The 20,641-nt window shown below is 36.1% G+C and overlaps 1 protein-coding gene across 1 annotated transcript in view; it reads left to right on the top strand.

Annotated features, from left to right (window-relative positions):
• Nucleotides 1-20,641, top strand: part of LOC127437982 (alpha-1,6-mannosylglycoprotein 6-beta-N-acetylglucosaminyltransferase A-like) — an 83,261-nt gene that overhangs the window by 39,405 nt on the left and 23,215 nt on the right. The window contains exons 4-10 of the mRNA XM_051693180.1: nucleotides 4,032-4,108; nucleotides 6,946-7,035; nucleotides 9,430-9,501; nucleotides 12,121-12,282; nucleotides 14,745-14,914; nucleotides 15,184-15,318; nucleotides 18,135-18,268. Coding sequence (XP_051549140.1) covers nucleotides 4,032-4,108; nucleotides 6,946-7,035; nucleotides 9,430-9,501; nucleotides 12,121-12,282; nucleotides 14,745-14,914; nucleotides 15,184-15,318; nucleotides 18,135-18,268 — 840 coding nt within the window. The remainder of the gene's footprint in view (nucleotides 1-4,031; nucleotides 4,109-6,945; nucleotides 7,036-9,429; nucleotides 9,502-12,120; nucleotides 12,283-14,744; nucleotides 14,915-15,183; nucleotides 15,319-18,134; nucleotides 18,269-20,641) is intronic.

Here is a 20,641-nt window from a genome sequence, read left to right on the forward strand (position 1 = left end):
GGTTGCAGCCAGCCATTGTTTTATAATGCGCCTTCAAGTCTCAGAGCTGATTGTAAGAGTGTATGTGTGTGTGAGAGATTGTAGTTGGATTATTCAACCTTTGCAAATCAAATCATTTTAGATCACCAGGCTAACACCCACACATTATAGCAATTTCGTCCTCTCGTCTCCTCTCCTTCCCTTTTCATCTTGTTTCTTCTAGTCTTCTCTGCCCTCCTCTTGTCTCATCTACTTTCCTCTAATCGCCTCTACTTTCCTTTTGTCTTCTTTTCCCTTCTCTCACTTAATGTTCTTTTTATCTCATCTTGTCTCCTCTCATCTCCTCGCCCCCCCTTCTCATTTGATCTTGTTTTGTCTCATCTCTTGCCGCCTCTCTTCTCCACCCTTCTCATTTCGTCTCATCTCATCACTTTCCGCTTGTCTCTCTTCATCACCTTTCATCTCCTCTGCTCTGTTCTTGTCTCACCTTGTCTCTCATTTCTTCTCCTCTCCAGTGTCTCATTTAGTCTCCCCCCCTCACTTCATAGCCTCTTGTCTCATCTCGTTTCCTTATCTTGTCTGCTCTCGTCTCCTTTTGTCTCCTCTCCTCTCTTCTTCTCTCCACTGTCTCATTTTGTCTCCCCACCTTGCGCTTCATGTCGTCTCATCTCCCTTTCTCATTTTGTCTCACCTCTTGTCTTGTCTCCTTTCCTAGCATCTTGTCTCCTCTCGTCTCCTTCTGTCTCCTCCCCTCTCTTCTCTATGCTGTCTCATTTCGTCTCCCCACCTCGCACTTTGTCATCTCATCTCATCTCCTCTCCCCTTTTCATTTAGTCTAATCTCTTGTCTCGTCTACTATCCTCACATCTTGTCTCCTCTTGTCTCCTTTTGTCTCATCTCCTCTTTTCTTCTCTTCGCTGTCTCATCTCGTCCCCCCACCTTGCTCTTCATGTCATCTCGTCTCCTTTCCGCATCTCATTTTGTCTAATCTCGTCTTGTCTCCTCTCATCTCGTCTCCTCTAGTCTCATTTAGACTCCTCTCTTCTCTTTTCCACTGTCTCAATTCGTCTCCCCACCTTTCACTTCATGTCCTCTTGTCTCCTCTCATCTCCTTTTGTCTCATCTTTTCTCCTCTTCTTATTTCATCTCAAATCTCGTCTCTTCTCATCATGTCTCCTCGTCTCCTTTTGTCTTCACTTTTCTCTTCTCATTTTATCTCCCCATCACTCACTTCATGTCCTCTTGTCTCCTCATCTCACCTTGTCTCCTTTACTCTCTTCTCTTCTCCACTGTCTCATTTTGTCTCTCCACCTCTTCATGTCCTCTCTTCTCCTCTCCCCATCTCATTTTGTCTCCCCACCTTTCACTTGTCCACTTGATTCCCAACTCCTTTTGTCTCCTCTCTTCTGCCCTTCTTATTTCATCTCATATCTTATCTCGTCTCTTCTCCACTGTCTCATTTCGTCTCTCCACATCTTCATGTCCTCTCGTCTCTCCCCTTGTCATTTCATCAACTCTTGTCTTGTCTCCTCTCATCTTTTTGTCTCCTTTTGTCCCCTCTTCTCTTTTCCATTGTCTCATTTAATCTCCCCACCTTTCACTTCACGTCCTCTTGTCTCCACTGATCTCCTTTTTCTCATCTCTTCTCTCCTTATTTAATCTCACATCTTAACTCATCTCCTCTCATCTTGTCCCCTTTTGTCTTATCTCCACTTTTCTCCTCTCCACTGTCCCATTTTGTCTCCCCACCTCTCACTTCATGTCATCTTGTCTCCTTTCCTCTCTTCTCCACTGTCTCATTTAGTCTCTCCACCTCTTTATTTCCTCTCGTCTCCTCTAGTCCCCTTTTGTCTCTTTTCCTCTCTTCTCCTCTCCACTGTCATACCTCCATGTTCTCTCATGTCGTCTCCTCTCCCCTTCTCATTTTGTCTCATGTTTTGTCTTGTCTCTACTCCTATAATCTTGTCATCTTGTCTTTGTTCGTCTCTTCTCTTCTCCACTGTCTTGTCTCCTCTCCCCTCATCTGCTTTTGTCTCATCTCCCCTTATTTTATCTCATCTCTTGTCTCATCTTGTCTCCTTTTGTCTCATCTCCTCATTTCTCTTCTCCACTGTCTCATTTGTCTTCCCACCACTCACCTTATCTCATCTGGTCTCATTTTCTCTCTTCTCCACTGTCTCATTTAGTCTGTCCACTTCATTATGTCCACTCGTCTCGTCTCCTCTCCCCTTCTCATTTTGTCTCATCTGTTGTCTCGTCTGCTCTCATCTCATCTTGTCTCCTGCTGTCTCCTTTTGTCTCCACTCTTCTCTTCTTCACTGTCTTATTTCATCTCCCCACCTCTCACTTCATGTCCTCTTGTCCGGTCTCTTCTCCTCTCCTTTTGTCTTGTCTGCTCTCCCCTTCTCATTTTGTCTCATTTCTTGTCTCATCTTCTCTCCCCTCATCTTGTCTCCTTTTGTCACCTTTCCTCTCTTCTCTCCACTGTCTTATTTCGTCTCTCCATCTCTTCATGCCATCTCGTCTAGTCTCCTCTTCCCTTCTAATTACATCTCATCTTGTCTCTCATCTCATTTTGTCTCCTCTCTTCTTTACTGTCTCATTTAGTCTCCATCTATTTATGTCCTCTCATCTCCCCTCCCCTTCTCATCTCCTCTCATTTCTTGTCTCGTCTACTCTCCTTTTCAAGTCTCCTCTCTTTTCCGCTCCACTGTCTCATTTCATCTCCCCACCACTCACTCCATGTCCTCTTCTCTCATCTCTTCTCTCCTTTTGTCTCATCTTCTTTCCCCTTCACTTTATCTCATCTTTTGGCTCGTCTCCTCTTTTCTCATCATCTCCCCTTCATCTCATCTCTTGGATCCTCTCATCCCTTCTTTTTGCATTGTTTTTTTGTTTCGTTTTTGTCTCATCTCAATCTCTCCCTTTGTCTCCCTTCATCTCCACTTTCAGCTCTTTTCTCATCTTGTCTAATCTTCCTTTGTCTTCTTTCCTCTCTTCTTGTCTCCACTCTCTCTCATTTCATCTCATCTCATCTCCTTTTGTCTCCTCTCCTGGTATTTTGGCTCATGACCTTTTGAAAACAAAGCCTTTTGTTTGAGCTTTCAGCTTGCAGACTATGTCTAAGAACCACACACACACTTCCCTCATCTGGTTGGCAAAACATCAATTGGAGCATTTCATCATTATCATCTGCGACCTGAATTTCTAAATTTCACATAAAACACCCTAGAACTCATCATTATATCACTGAGAATCACTTTTCAGACCCTGCATGGACAAGGCTATTGACTTCCTTCGCAGAAGGAAGGAAAGTGCATAATTTGATGGCTTGACAGAAATAGAGATAGAGAAAGGAAAAAGTATGGTAGATTGTGTTTGGCTGTAAAGGGCAATTTAAGGGTAAAGTTCAAACTACGAATTATTTCTGCAGTGCAGTCACGGCGACAGAACTTATTTAAAGTCAGTTTGAATCAAACTATAAATGACCTTTTTTATTTTATCACTTTCTTATGACCACTGTTTTCGGTGGTAACTTCTTTAAAGTCAGTTTTTAGATTTAATTATGTTTGCTGTGTTCAAAGATATCTTGTACATATCTTGTAAACTACGCAAACAGCACACAAAATAAAACTGTAACAACTATGGTAAATAATAGCAAAGAGGACAATTCAAATCAGTTTTATATTAATCTTATAACCCTTAAAATTAGATTTTTTTACGTTTACGTTTACGCAAAAATTCATGACTTGTCAAAGAAAGTTTGTTTACGAAGTTTTTCCTGTCTTGAGAAATCTTGTTTAAGAAGTTTTTTCTGCATCAGTAGTTTTTCTCTAAGTGCTAACGTGGCAACAGAATTTACTTGTAGACTGTTGGAATACAAGTTATTTTGTTAGTTGAGAGTGGATTGTGTGATAACTGGACTGTATCGATCTCTTTCCACACGAGTGCCAATGTTCCAAATTAGTTGGTTTTTATATTCAGCTGTGATTGTCTATTATTGGAACTGTTGTGTGCTAATTATGTCACGTTCTCTCTGTCTGTGTTTGTAGACTTGCTAAACGGAGCACAGGAAAAATGTGAACTCCCCTCACTTGACGGGTTTCCGCATTGTGAAGGCAAAATCAAGGTGAGTCGCACACAGTTCACCAACCTATAAACTCACTGTACATTTTTTTTTTTTTTTTTTGTGGCTTTAAAGTCCATTTATTTTAACTTTTGAAGCCATCTATATGCTGGCATACTCCTAAAAGTTGACCAAATGTCCTTTTAGCAGTTCTGAACATATAAAACAGACCAACATTTTGGGTGTATACATATACTACAAATGTTTGTCCAATCAAATATGAAATGTCCAAAGCTTTCTTATAAAGAAAAATTAACAGCATGAAAACATTTTCAGTCTATAATTCTTGATGTGAAGCTCATTAGAGTGACTCGTTCATTAATTTGGGCTGTCGCTGCCGTCCAGTGGTGCCTCCTTTTATATCCTCATCTGCTGGACTTTATTTAGAAACCATTTTAATCCTGAATCCAGACAGACTTTTTAATTACAGGCCCTCCTTACCAGCGTGAACACCAAGACATTGATCCATTTTGAGACATATTTGAAAGCCATTAACTGCTTCTGCTGTATTAATGAGGATAGTAGTTATATTTTTACAAACGTCTTCAAGAAGTTGGAATGTGCTACTTCATTTCGTCATGGACGTCAGGGGAAATTTCAGTAAAGGAATAAACTTCTTAGCAAAGATAAGTGGTTGTAAATACTTTGTTGTTAAGTAAAACACTTGATTTTGGATTTAATACACATCTTCTTAGTTCAAAATCATTTATTGGGGGGGGGGGGTTGGGGGGTGTAGAATTCCAGCTCATGGAAATTCCAGCAATACGGAAATCTTCTTAAAAAGTTCCTTTTGACCTTTTTTTAATTTAATAAATGTTGTCTGTTTAATTTTGTTGTTTATTTCACAGTTATTGCTAGACAATTACAAAATTACAGAAATCAAGGTTTTAATCTGTATTTAGACATGTCCCAAAGTTTAGTAGAATGGTTGAAAAACTTGCAAAACCCATAGAACTTGAAAGGAAACTAAAACATGTAGCTTGACCTTCTAAGCTAGACCATTTTTTGGAGGTTGAGCACCTTCTTTCATTGACTCTTTGTTGAAAAAAGTAAGACGTGACATTTTTTTGCTTTTTTCTGGCCCTATTTTGTACCCTGTGCATGGAAAGTGGCAATAAACAGACAATAAATGTGTTGTTAAAACCTTACTCTGCTGTTCAGATAGTTTGTGCTTGTCAGGTTTTGTCTAAAGCCAAATGACGCCATGTCTTTGCAAACCATTTGTTAAACTCTCGTAAACTTTGTCTTGATTTTTTTTTTTTGTTTTTTTTTTGTTTTTTTGGCCTATTTGTTTTTGCAGAGAGGAATTAAAATCCATGGCCATCTAAGCAAGCGATATGGAAATTCTCTTAAATTCATGCAGAAAAAAATCCCTCTGTTTGACTACAGTAACAATGAGCGAAACCTAGTTATGATATTTATGCATATTTAACAAGAATGACATTGTCATTTAAAGTCAACATGAAATCATTATTGACCATATCTACAATACAGGACCCCAGAAACAGTAGTGAACGCTTTAGGGTTAGGGTTGTTATTTCCAGCGAACTTTTTGCCGCTTGTTTTTGCAAGGAATGGGGATCCAAATAAAAATGTATTATTAAAACTCTGTGATTGTCAGGTTTTGTCTGAAATGCTCCATTTGATAATACTACTTGTTAAACTCTAGTAAACTTTAGCTTGATTTGCTATATTTGCCAAAACAAATGGAAATATCCAAGCAAAGAGTACGCAAATCGCACAAGGTATAATTCCACATTTTAGCAATCAAGACCAATTGCTTGTCCATTTATATAATGTGAAGTGTTTCGTTTTGGAAAAATATGAGATTTTTGTCTTGGTCACTTCACTGAAAGTGCTGACTCAGTAAAAATTTACAGACACCATCGTTCTCAGAAACACCAATCGATAAGTGTGATCTAAACCACACTGTGATCAATACATCCCTCTCCATCCTAGTGAGAGTGTACTGTGGGTAGAAATTGGATTCAACCAGGAAGAGAAAACTAAAGTCTTTTTGAAGGTCGAGCTGATCTAAGAATTTCTCTCTTCTGCAAATAACCAGCTAAACCTGAAAAACTTGCAACTTTAGTGGAAATAAAACTGCATTCTTGGTACTACAACTTGTCACATCAACTTTTGTGGATCTCAGTTTATTTTCTCATTTGTGTTGTTATTTTATTAATTTAGTAATATATTATAACATGGAATTGTTGGCAACAGCGCCTTGGGCTGTTTTATGTGAAATACATAATAGGATTTATAATATGTTTGCATTTTAGGATTGAAAACCTTGAAGATGTCTCTTATAACATTATGTAGACATGTACTTGTGCTAACTGTAGTATAAGCATACCATCGTCAATTTTTAGTTACTAGAGATACACCTATGTATCGGCAAAACATCGGTATCAGCCGATAAAAGCGATATTGGCTGATTGTTTAAAAACAACCGATGATCAGGGCCAATTGTCAAATAAGGGAATAAAGGTACTAATTACATTTGAAAGTTGTTTATTAATTATCAGTGATTTGAAACAAGGTAGCATTAAAAAACAGAACCACCAAAATGTTGGTATCTGCAGATTTTCTAAATAATCAGATATCGGTATTGGTACACAAATTTTATATGGGTAAATTCATTAATTATAACAAATATTTTATTATGTATTTAGTGGGATGCCCCAATTTATGTACAACACAAGTGTGCAAATATGAAGCTAAGTTCACTTTCTAGTGATCTTATCTAAAGTTGACCATAACTAGTGTTATTTTTGTCATATCTGATGTGGATATGAACTAACTTTTTTTCCCCCAATGTCTCTTCTCTTTATCTTCAGTGGATGAAAGACATGTGGCGTTCAGACCCCTGTTACGGCAACTACGGAGTTGACGGATCTACCTGTTCGTTCTTCATTTACCTGAGTGAGGTAAGACCTTATAGGTGATGGGCAAATGGATAATGGCATCTGGGCTAGTTGCACAAAGGATGCAGGTTCATTTTCCCAAACTTGTGATTTACTACTTTTTAAATACTTTTTTAGCACATATTTATCTTGGTTAATGTTAATTTCTGGATATACTAACATTATTTACATTAAAAAATTAATACACTAACATTACTGTATTCAGTATGATTTAACATGAACAAACAATTAACTAAAATATTTTGATAAACATTAAACAAGATATAAAATGCTGGAAAAAAAATCAATGTTAGTTTATGATCCCTTATGCATTAATGTTAACAAATAGAACCTTATTGTAAAGTGTAACCAACCTAATGATCTATAATGTCATGTATGACCATCAAGGACAATTTAACTGTGGAGACCTTCAAATTAAGCTTTACTTTTGTATCCTACATTACACTTTTCGATTAAATTGCTTTGGAAATTTAAATGGTAATACATTGTAACCTTCAACATGGTAATTCTCCCCATGGAGCGATGTAGAAGATAAAATTAAACAAATAAAAATATAATCAAATGCGTAATAAAAAAGAAAAAAAGAAAATTTATTTAAATGATTGTTAAACTTTAATTGTATTTTTTGTAAATGTATTTAAATGGTTTTTTTTTATTTATTTTTTTATAAAGGCTGTCAATGTACCATGTTAATTCAGTGCTTATAATGTTTATAAAAAATATTTATTTATTTTTTTATGTAATTAATCATTCCATTCCATTTCTTTCAATTCAGTAATAGAGAAAATAATGGAATAATTGAATAATTGAATTATTTTGGCAAATGTTTTAGCAAGTATTGCTGTGGGATTGATTGCGATTATTTCAATTAATTAAGAGGCGTCTCATGTAATTGATTTGATTAAAATGTTTTATTGATTAACAGCTCTAATTTTTATTTATTGAATGCAACATTTCACAGTGTTTAACCCTGTAAAGCCTGACATATGAAAGAATTGTAAGAAAATTTGATTTTTTTTTTTCATCAAACAGTTTTTAGTGTCATTAGACAAACTATAAGAAGAAATCGTAAAACCAAAAAGAAAATTGCACTTAGGGTTAGGTTTGCACATTATGCTTTAAAGTTCATTATCCTCCTGAGGCCCAGCAATTCATTTTTGTGTAGGACATTTGTTATTTAAGTCTTTCTTATCCCATACATGCTAAATCTTGGGGTATTATCAGAGGACTCCATGGGCTTTTCAGAGATACCAAATGTTTGAGAGTTTGGCCATGACAACTTCCTCTCCTTGGTCTGTAAATATGGACTGAAATGCATCACAATTCAATTCAGCATATCAAATACAATATGAATAAAATATTCTTTTTTCAATAAACAATTTTTATCATATGTATTTTATGCACTTTTTTTTGCTGGGTCTCAGGAACTTATGTTAAGATTACATCATAATAGCTTGTAATGTACATTAATGAGATCTTTACAATGACAGAGCACACTGCATATATGAAAATACACAGAAATATTAGTTCACACTTTAAATATATCTTATAAAATGTATCAGTCAGAATTTTTAAAGCTCTGTGATATTTTTTTTTGTTGTGGTGGGCATGAATGAAATGTAATGGTGATTGAGAGAGATATACCTCAAGAGCCTGTTGTATCATATTTGATACATGGATTTCAAAGGGGGGTTTTCAATAAAATAATATTCAAAATTTTAGCCAAGCACAAGTTGCTTATATTCAGCAAATACTCATTTTAAAATATCAGTAACAATATAATCATTACTGTCACTTTTACTTTATTAAAATAAGCTGTCATTTATCCCAACATAAGAGTTAAATAGATCGATATAAACATTGAAACCACTTTTTTCACAAATAACCACTAGATGGTGCCATAAACATGTGAAACTTACATTGCATAGCTTGTTTGGCTCATCAGTTTGAACAGAGAGTGAAGCAGAGGCCGTCAGATGTTGTGTATCATATTTGATACACACAGTGTCACAGGGTTAATTATGTCATAATATATTTACTTATTCAATTTTGTCAGTGATATAAACTCCTTAGGTCTGAAAAGAAAAAACAAAAGTGAATCCTCTCTGAATATTATCAAAGTTTTTGGCCCAGTTAGTGGTTTGCATTTATAAGAAGTTGGTCTATACTTTGTGTATTCCACCCAGTGTCACAATAAACATGATAAATGATTTAAAAAAAAATAAAAATAAATAAATAAAAGGCGTAATGACTTTGAAAAAGAAATCATAAAAAAACTGCTTGAGGGAATGAAAAATACAGTTGAGCATGTTTGTGTAATTTACAATGAATGTGCAATGAAACATTAGTCTTCACACACACGTACATACTCACTAACTCTTTTTGTGTGGTTGTTAGGTTGAGAACTGGTGCCCTCATCTGCCATGGAGGATCAAGAGCATTAATGATGAATCTGACAGAAATACACAGGTCAGTATGTGTACTTGCTTAGCTATAGTTTGGGGGCAAATTTGTACCCATAAGTGAGCTAAATCGGACAAAACCTTCATTTAGGGATATGCGTATATTAAATCATTTTTTATTTTTATTATAAAAACAATCCATGACAAGTGTCGCGCAATAAAACATGACGGTTTCTGTTTTCGCTATTGGGTAGTAATATCCCATTGGTCCGAAATCCTGTTCTTCTATTAAACATAAAATATGGTCTGATTGGCTGTGATTTTTGACGCTTTGCATATGGTTGCGCTTTCAGTGACGACTGAAATTGCTTTGCCGTAATTTGAATTATGATGTTCGAATCTTCACAATCCAACTATTATGCGTCACCCTATGTTTTTCCCCACACAGAACTCAAAAAACTTAGTAAATTAATACATCACATCTTTTCTCTACTGATAAATTTTATTACAATGCTCTACATTTTGTTTTGTAACATTTAAAACGGCTTAAGACTGGCAAAAACACATAACTGAAACATTAAACAACAATTTGAGTAAAATTTCTGTTTTTGGCGACAAATTTGTACTCAAAATTAAGCTATATCTGACAAAACTTTCCTTTTAGGACAATTTGGGACGTCCCTATTGGGGACAAAAAATACATATGTAAATTAAATGATGATTTTAAATTATAATAAAAATTAGTTTTATGTTATAAAATATTTATTATAAGTATTATCATTTACCTACTGTATATTTTATTTTATATTTGCAATATTAAATATTTAATTATACATATTTATTGAAGGGTTGGTAAGTAGTGATTGTAATTTTTTTTTTTTTTTTTTAATGCTTACATTTTTTAGACATAGGGTATGGGTTAGTCCTTAGAAATTATAATTAGCTTTATATAAAAACAATAGAATTATTATATGTCCCCATTAGTGTAGCAAAGTAAACGTGTGTGGGAACCAGCCAATGGTTTCCAGTTGGAAAATGTCTTAGTAAAAATTAAACATTTGTAGGATATGATTATTGAAAATGTATGATGAAAAATGTTTGTGTGAGAGTTTAGGAGTAGGATTAGGGGATAGAAAATGTCATTGGAAAGTCCCCACTATAATAGAAAAACGTATATGTGTGCGAGTGTGAGAAGTGTATAAATGTGTTTTGTAGATAACAGCTGGACTTTGGTGTGAATCACACCCGTTTCAGGAGTTTTAACCACAGTGGAAAGCGATGAACTCTTCACACCATAATTATCTAACTTTAGAAAGAGAGACAGGACAGAGAAAGATAAAAAGAAAAGAAAAACCCATCAGCAGTATTCAATATTACATTTATACATTAGATCCTTGTGTCGTTATTTCTAGAATTTTCGACAGTTTATTTCATGAAGACGCAGGTCGTTTAAATAAGCGCTCTGAAACCAGCATTTCTTCCTGCGGTCACTTCTGTGAAGTGTCAAACTGGACAAAAGTGAGTGAACCGTTCTAATTCGTAAGATTTGGAGTCTTTTTTTGTGCATTTCGCTCAATTTTGATTGCTCAAAACTCAAAAAACGTAATAAATTGATAAATCACATCTCTTCTACTTTAATGAGATTTAGTTTTAATTAGTCGAAACCATGACAATCATTGCGCAATAAAACATGACGTTTTCTATTTTCGCCATTCTACGCTGGGTAGCTCTGCCTGCATTGAAATTTCAAAAATGAAATCTCTCAATTACCACAGCTGAATTACAACTATGACAAGCGTCGCGCAATAAAAAATTACTGTTGCTATTTTCACCGTTCTGCGCTGGGTAGCTTCGCCTGCATTGAAATCTCATTGGTCCAAAAATCCCGTTTCTCTACATCAAATATGGTCTGATTGGTTGTGATTTTTGTTGCTTTGCGTATCGTTATGGTTTCAGTGACGACTGAAAAATGACTTCGCCTTAATTAGGATGCTCAAAACTTCGCAATCAAATTTGGATGAGTCGCCCTATGTTTCTTTTGCCACACAGAACTCAAAAACGTAATAAATTGATAAATCACATCTCCTATGTTAATGAGATTTTGTCCAAATTAGCCGAAACCATGACAAGCGTCGCGCAATAAAGCATGGCAGTTTCTATTTTCAGCATTCTGCACTGGGGAGCTCTGCCTGCATTGAAATTAAAGCATGGCGGTTTCATTGGTCCGAAAATCCTGTTCCTCTATTAAACATCAAATATGGCCTGATTGGTTGTGATTTTTGTTGCTTTGCGTATCATTACACTTTCAGTAAGTAAAAAATTGCTTAGCTCGATTTACAATGCACGAAACCGAAAACCGATATTTCAGGCAGTTTAAGACTGGATAAACACTAAATTGAAACATTTAACCCCAACTTTAGCAAGATATTTGTGTGCAGGTGTGAATATACGACAGTTATTTCCCAGCAGCTATAGCAAATTGTTTCTCGCGAGAATGAGCTTTGACGCGTTCAGTAATTGAAATAGTATGTTTATAGCACCACTTAGTGGTTTAGAGCAGCAAGTGCACATTTACCGCAGCAGTCGCAGCAGTTAAAAGGCCATTCTGGACCGGCAACATCTGTATATGTTTGCAGACATCAAACAAATAATGTTTGTTTGTTTGACATTTTGTGTTTTTGTTTAGACGGAGATTCGTACGAGTTTTGACGAGCTGTATCGTGTGATGTCAAGCCGTGAAGAATTCCGCTGGATGATGCTGCGAATCAAACGCATGGAGGAGCCATGGGTCAGCGCTGTCCGCTCCCTTGCCAACAAACAGAACCTCCGCCACCGCAAACGCAAAAAGGTAAGTCGCATATAGTCTCGTCTATTGCGTGTGTGCGTGGTTGGTGAGATATTTTGAAAGAAATGTTGGAATGCCAATATGGGACTGTACCTGTCACCTTTTAATAATGCAACTTGTGTTTCTGCCCTCTTCCGAATGAATAATTCTCACACATCGCAGTGGTGCACACACACATATACACACTGCACTGGATACACACTCTCCCAAGAGCATCTTTGACTTTAACATTCAGCCAACCGCCACAGCAGGGACTCAAAACCACACACACACTCTTGTCTCTCCACAACAGATCGCTTAATGTCAAGCTTGAAATAACCCCAGTTAGGACTGTTTAGATATAATTAATCTCGCCATTACTCCTCAATCCCTTACTAACTCGATCCTATAGTTATACTTATAAACTTCTACAAAAATTTGACTGTGAATCATATATCATATAGATATTGAAATGACAGAAAATGTATGACAATTTCCAAACAATTTGCATAGACATGACTGGAGCAGAATGTAATCTGGAAACCTTCTCTTTCTGTTTACTTGTACCAATAGCCATATCTGTATTTAGAGCATAAATAGGCCACAAAACCATAAGCTGAGAATTATGTGGGTACTCTAAGGCAGCTACTGAACTATTAACAAATTAAGTTATATTATATGAATATTTAGCTTATATTAGAGATCTCTAGTATAGAATCAGATGTTTTGATACATATTAATTAACCCTTTAAGCTCGGATGGGCCCCGCATCTGGCACCCACAAGCATGCCACGGTCTATATCACTGAGATCACATTTTTTCTATATTCTGATGGTTGATGAGAACATTAACTGAAGCTCCTGACCCGTATCTGCATGATTTTATGCACTGCACTGCTGCCACACGATTGGCTGATTAGATAATCGCATGGATGATTGTTGGTGCCAAATGGGCTGGTTTGAGTATTTCTGTAACTGCTGATCTCCTGGGATTTTCACGCACAACAGTCTCTAGAATTTTCTCAGAACGGTGCCAAAAACAAAAATCATCCAGTGAGCAGCAGCTCTGTGGAAGGAAATGCCTTGTTGTTGAGAGAGGTCAACAGAGAATGACCAGACTGGTTTGAACTGACAAAGTCTATGATAACTCAGATAACCACTCTGTACAATTGTGTTGAGAAGAATATCATCTCAGAATGCTAGTCTGAGATGCGGGTTGGCGCTGTTTTGGCAGCACTTGGTGGACCTACACAATATTAGGCAGGTGGTTTTAATGTTGTGGCTGTTCAGTGTGTGGCCACCAGGAGATGGCGCCAAGTACATGACACATACTCATAGATGACTCAAATGGCACAGAATGAAACTCATTCTGTGGAATCTTATTATTAAAATCATGTCTGCATGCTATGCAAACCTTTAGTCATTGTTGTGTTTGCATGTGTAATTCATTTTTTATGTACAATTATTATGTTTTATTTGTTTGGAGAGGCTTTTGGACACTTGGAAAAAAAAACTGTACTCTAGTAATACTATAACTTAAAGTTTCTTTTGTGATTTGTCAGTAGTTTCTTATGCTGAGAGTCTTGGAAATTTATCATAATCTATATCATTAAAAAAACTTTCTAAAAGTTTTCTTCAAAATAATACCAAACACTTGACCCTCCTTTTTTTATTATTATTATTATTATTTATTTTATTTTTTTTGTCGAGTTGTAAACCTTTTAATTTTGGGTATGCCACTGAAACAGTAAATCTTTAAAAACACCCTCAGCTTAAAGGGTTCAAAAACATTAGTTCATTAAATTTAATTACTGTTGCTCATTTCAGGCCGTGAAATGTTAGGTTAATTCTGTAACTTTCTAATAAACCTTTTATAAAATTATAAAACATATTATACATTTTTTTCATTGATATAATGTAACTTTTTTTATGTATAATAAATAATTTTATATATATATATATACTGTGTGTGTGTGTATGTATACTGTGTGTGTATATATACTGTGTGTGTATATATACTGTGTGTGTGTGTGTATATATACTGTGTGTGTATATATACTGTGTGTGTGTGTGTATATATACTGTGTGTGTGTGTGTGTATATATATATATATATATATATATATATATATATATATATATATGTGTGTATATACCGTATGTGTATATATACTGTGTGTGTGTGTGTGTATATACCGTGTGTGTGTGTATATATATATATATATATATATATATACTGTGTGTGTGTGTGTACCGTGTGTGTATATATACTGTGTGTGTGTGTGTATATATACTGTGTGTGTGTATATATATATATATATATATATAACTTTAACCAAATTTTTCAAAATTATCTTCGTAATTAAATTAAATATTAATGTTTATTTCATGATATTATTCACAATTATTTAAATTTAGTAAATATTTTCACTAAAAATAATATTAAATTATGTAATTATATTTATTAAAAATATTATATTTTTTCTAGATCCTGGTGCACCTGGGTCTCTTGACGAAAGAGTCTGGTTTTAAGATCGCCGAGAACGCATTCAGCGGTGGTCCACTCGGAGAACTCGTTCAGTGGAGTGACCTCATCACCACACTGTACTTGCTCGGACATGACATCCGTATCTCTGCGTCACTCTCCGAGCTGAAGGAGTAAGTTGCTGACTCCATCTCTGGGCTAACACTTCACTTTGATAGAAAATTGTTTCCAAATTACTTTAGTCCCTGTAGTTTGATACCACCGGAGTTCAGCAGCTCTGGGTTTGTTTGAGTTTGCAGTAACAAGGTTGAAACTGTCCTTAATTGTCAGTAGAAAGTTTAAAGGCTGAGTTACAAATACTATATAGATTGACATTTCTTCTCTGTTTATCCCTGTGTATTTCTATGTCTCTTTCCATGTTTGTCTCTCTGTCTCTCAACAGGATCATGAAGAAAGTCATGGGCAACAAGTCCAGTTGCCCTACAAAGGGTGATAAAGTTGTGGAGCTCATCTACATAGACATTGTTGGACTTGCACAGTTCAAGAAAACTCTGGGCCCATCATGGGTCCATTATCAGTAAGTACACAATTTTTTCACTGTTTTCAGAACAGTCCAGCTCATGTCTTTGCATATAGGGTTAGGGCATTTTTAACATTTAGCCACAACACAGTTTTTTACGGTAGTACAAATATTTCTATAATAAGCAGCACCACAATATAAAGGGTGTGAGTGTTCCTGTGACCTTCCCTAGTTGCATTTTTTTATTTCTTTTTTCAGCTCTGAGAAACAAGAGAATTGTTCAAGACAGCAGGGTATTATTGACGGACTAAAGTCTTTTTAAATGAGTAAACCTGATCTCCTGGTTTCATCTCTGTCTCCAGTCTCCTTCAGACACTGAGACAGAATGTCCGCTGTTGTTGGTGGGGATGATCTCGTCTGCACTGCGCCAGTGTGATTCCGAGCTTTTATTCCAGGCGATGAGCGGGATTTAGCTTATCGAGTAATCAGGGTCGTGTGTTCACATTTAATATGTTGGCCCGCACAAGGTCAAGATAGCGATGTCACACTCGTATTTTTGAAAATAAACTAACACGTTTCAGAATCTGATCTTTTACAAGAAATGCAAATGTGTAGTAGTCAAGATAAATTCTGAAAACAAGCAGCACATAGATGTTTGTTTGTTTTGTACGTGTTTTAGTCCGGGCAAATTTTGAAAGCAAGTGTCTCGTGGATGTTTGTTCATTCTTTCGTACGTGTCGTAGACCAGATGAATTATAAAAGCTAACGTCTCTTGGAAGTTTGTTCTTTCTTTTGTATATGTCATAGTCCAGATTAATTATAAAAACAAGCATCTCACTGACGTTCGTTCATTCGTACATGTCGTATTCCAGACAAAATATAAAAACAAGCGTCTTGTGGATGGTCATTGTGTTTTTAGTACATGTTGTAGTCCAGACGAATTTTGAAAGCAAGCGTCTCGTGAATGTTCGTTTGTTCTTTTGTACATGTTGTCATAGTCCAGATGAATTTTAAAGCAAGCATCTCATGGATATTTGTTTGTTCTTTCGTACATGTCGTAGTCCAAACGAATTTTGAAGCAAGCGTCTTGTGGATGTTCCTTCGTTCTGTCATACATGTTGAAGTCTAGACTAATTTTGAAAACAAGCATCTCGTGTATGTTCGTTTGTTTTTTTGTACATGGTGTAGTCCAGACGGAAAAAAATAAGCATCTTGTGGATGTTTGTTCGTTCTGTCATACATGTTGTAGTCTAGACGAATTTTGAAAGCTAACGTCTCGTGGATTTTTTATGTTCTTTGTTCATGTTGTAGTCAAGACGAATTTTAAAAACAAGCATCTTGTGGATGTTAATTCGTTCTGTCATACATGTTGTAGTCTAGACTAATTTTGAAAGTAAGCCTCTCATGTATGTTCGTTTGTTTTTTGAACATGGTGTAGTCCAGACGAATTTTAAAACAAGTGTCTTGTGGATGTTTGTTTGTTTTGTCATATATCTGGTAGTCCAGATGAATTTTGAAAGCTAACGTCTCATGGATTTTAGTATGTTCTTTGTACATGTTGTAGTCCAGACGAATTTTGTTTGTTTGTTTTTTGAACATGGTGTAGTCCAGACGAATAAAAAAAAAAGCATCTTGTGGATGTTTGTTGGTTCTATCATACATGTTGTAGTCCAGGCGAATTTTAAAACAAGCGTCTTGTGGATGTTAATTCATTCTGTCATACATCTGGTAGTCCAGACGAATTATAAAAACAAGCGTCTTGTGGATGTTCATTGTGTTTTTAGTACATGTCGCAGTCCAGACTAATTATAAAAGCAAGCATCTTGTGGATCTTTGTGCATGTTGTAGTCCAGACCAATTTTAAAAACAAGTGTCTCGTGGATGTTTGTTTGTTCTTTCGTACATGTCGTAGTCCAGACTAATTTTGAAGGCAAGTGTCTTGTGGACGTTCATACGTTCTTTCGTACATGTTGTAGTCCAGACAAATTTTAACGAATTATAAAATTATAAAAACAAAACAAATTATATAAACTAGTGTCTCTTAAATGCTTGTTCTTTCTTTTGTATATTTTGTAGTCCAGGTGAATTTTTAAAAACAAGCATCTCATTGACGTACGTTCGTACGTTCATACATATTCCAGACAAATTATAAAAACAAGCATCTTGCCAACGTCTCGTGAATTTTGGTATGTTCTTTCGACAAGTTGTAGACCAAACGAATTTTATAACAATGTTTTGCGGATGTTTGTTCATTCTGTCATACATGTGATCGTCCAAACTCATTTTGAAAGCTAACATCTCGTGGAGTTAAATATGTTCTTAGTACATGTTGTAGTCCAGACAAATTTTATAAAGAAGTGTCTTGTGGATGTTCGTTCTTGCGTTTTAGTCTAGAAAAATTCTAAAAGCAAGTGTCTCATGAACGTACGTTTGCATTTTTGTACGTCATAATCTAGACGAAATCTGAACGCAAACATTCTGCAGATTATTTTTTTTTTTTCTTTCGTACATGTCGTAGTCTAGGCGAATTCTGAAAAGCATCCTGCAAATGTTAATCTGCTGTCTTGTAACACATATTGAAGATGTTGAAATGCAGACGAATCCATGCATCAGATATGTTGCTGGTGGTTGAACGAATTTAATTTGTTTTACAAAATGTGGTTACGATGTTTTCAGGCTCTACCCACAATAAATACTATTCAAGCATTTAAGTTATGTTGAATGTTTCATATTTCATATATAGGGCCTCTCCTGAATAGCAATGCAGGAAACACTGGTGTGTGCCACACACATTGGCCAACATGCCGGCATTTCAGAGGCAGGTTTTTTCCCCCCAGAGGTTTCAAGGGTGACTTGATTTGTGTATGTTTTAGGTGCATGTTGAGGGTCCTAGACTCCTTTGGGACGGAGCCTGAGTTTAACCACGCCCACTACGCCCAGTCAAAAGGCCACAAAACTCCATGGGGCAAGTGGAACCTGAACCCCCAACAGTTCAACACCATGTTCCGTAAGTGTGTGTGTAAGAGGCCTTTTGTGTATGTGTGTGTTTAACCTTTCCGTTTTACCCCTTTGGACATGGAAACTTTATCTTACGCTCGTTGGGGTTCTGGGGGTTTCGGGAAGCGTCTCAAATCGTCTGCAGGTCTGAATAGTTCTTTTGTTTATCAATAGACTTCGACATTCTCATAAAACTCGCGGTTTTCCAAGCAGAACTGCTTTCCTTCTAGACTAAGCTAACTTAAACCCTGTTTGAGACTGGAGATACATTTCACAGAGGCGTGGGCACGACTAGACACCATCTTTAGAATGAGTTTCTGGAGTGTAACAATGCTAAACTGTATCTATTAATGAAGCATGAAACCCATTAAGAACATGTCCGGGCTGTATTTCACCCCAAAGGAATAAGAAATAATATTTAGCATAAAAAATGTTTTTACGAGTAATGAGTTTTAGTGCCATTAAGCACATTTTGTTTGACACAAAATATTCGCATTATTCTAAATGGTAATTTTCAGCATAAACTTCACATTTTGCAGTCTGGTTGCATCACATGCAGTTTTACCGTCACTTTCACCTACTTAGTCCGTGTGTGGACATTTAAATGTGGTTGGAAATGTGTTACCCCTCCCTACTAAATGCTGTCAGTCAGAGGTCTTTATCCAAGTGTCCCTTCGACATATCATACAATGCACGGCAGTATCTCATTGCACGCTACGTGACAGTTGATATACAGCGCTCTGCTTATTGTCGACCTTTGTAACTCAAAATAACATGTCCCCATTTTGTTTATGGGTAAATGTCCTTTATTACGGGACAGTAGCATCTCCATTCCACCCGTCCTGAAGGCACTATTTGTTCTTAACACTTCCCACACATATCAGATGAGTGAATCGCCAACACACCACAAGACCAAGAGAGGAAGTCTCTTTTCTCCGTTTCATTATGTGTCTATTTTTTGCTCCTGAAAGCCTTGAAAATTCAGTAAATTTTTAAACGAATAAAAATTTGTGTAAAAATGTGAATGTGGAAGAGCTAGAAACAGGAAAAGTAAGTTGCCGGTTATGCAAGCACGAAAAATGGCTTATTTTTATTTTTTGTTTTTATTTGGCAAGCTTGACTGAAAACATCAGTAGTTTCAGCCAGACTGTTCCGAAGGGTTTGTTTAGTGTGCGTTATAGACTTGTCTTTAGCAGTTAAATCACAAAACGTCCTCTTTTTTTTATTTTATTTTTTTTATCAAAACTTCAACTTTGAGTAACTGAACACCATGTGTACTGCAAATCTTCGCAAGGTGATCTATTATATATACGTAAAACGTCAGAAAAATCACCAAGAGTCTATACCGAGTCATTCATGTGTATGAACAAGAAATATACTCTACGCATGTACGCAAACATAGACGTGAATGTTTAGTTAGCGTATTACAAGCGTGCAGTACCATTGTACATAGTTGCGTTCTTGCGCTACTGTGGTGGTTTTAAAACCTCATTACTCAAGGGGGGTGATAGTTACCTTGAAATGTCTGCGCGATTATTCACATAGCTAGCTATAAACATGTCGACAGTTTAACTAACGTTAGCATTCTCTGCATGATTCTCTTCAAACTGTTTCTTCGCAATGACAGTTGTTGACGAAAAGGAAAAATTGACAAAAGAAGGCGAAAGTTTGCGGTAATGTCTGCTCAAGCGCCCCTTGTGGCAGCACTTAGAATGTAATGCATATTTACGAATTGCGTTCTGACACATCAGAACACAACGACGTGTGAATTTACACATTACTATAAGCATTTGCGTTCATGTACTTGAGTACATATCGGGCTTAAAGGAATTGTTTTCTAGATATTGGTATCAGCCGTTTAAAAAAAGCGGTTAACTACTAATCAAGTGCTCTGGAAAAATAGCCTACATTTGGATTAATCTGCAAAAAACAAATTAGCCAACTGCACTTAATTTGTCCTGAAATTATTATATTTTTTACAGTAATGTCTGCTCTAGCACCCCTTGTGGCAACATGGAACGTGATGCGTAATTTGAAACATTTGCGTTAACGTACTTAAGTATGTTTATGTTAAAGGAGCTGTTTTCTAGATATCGGTATTGACCGTTTAAACAAATCGGTCAACCACTAATCAAGGGCTCTGGAAAAATAGCCTCTATCTGCTAAAATAAATGTTAACCCACTTCGCTTAATTTGTTCTGAAATGATTTTATTTTTTACAGTAATGTCTGCTCTAGCGCCCCTTTTGACAACACTGAGAATGCAGTGCATATTTGCAAATTGCGTTCTGACTCAAAACGGAACACAACGATGTGTGAATTTACACTTTACTATAAGCATTTGCGTTCAAGTACTTGAGCATGTTTTGGGCCTAAAGTAACAG

This window comes from Myxocyprinus asiaticus, chromosome 49, assembly GCF_019703515.2.
Source record: "Myxocyprinus asiaticus isolate MX2 ecotype Aquarium Trade chromosome 49, UBuf_Myxa_2, whole genome shotgun sequence".
Taxonomy (NCBI): domain Eukaryota; kingdom Metazoa; phylum Chordata; class Actinopteri; order Cypriniformes; family Catostomidae; genus Myxocyprinus; species Myxocyprinus asiaticus.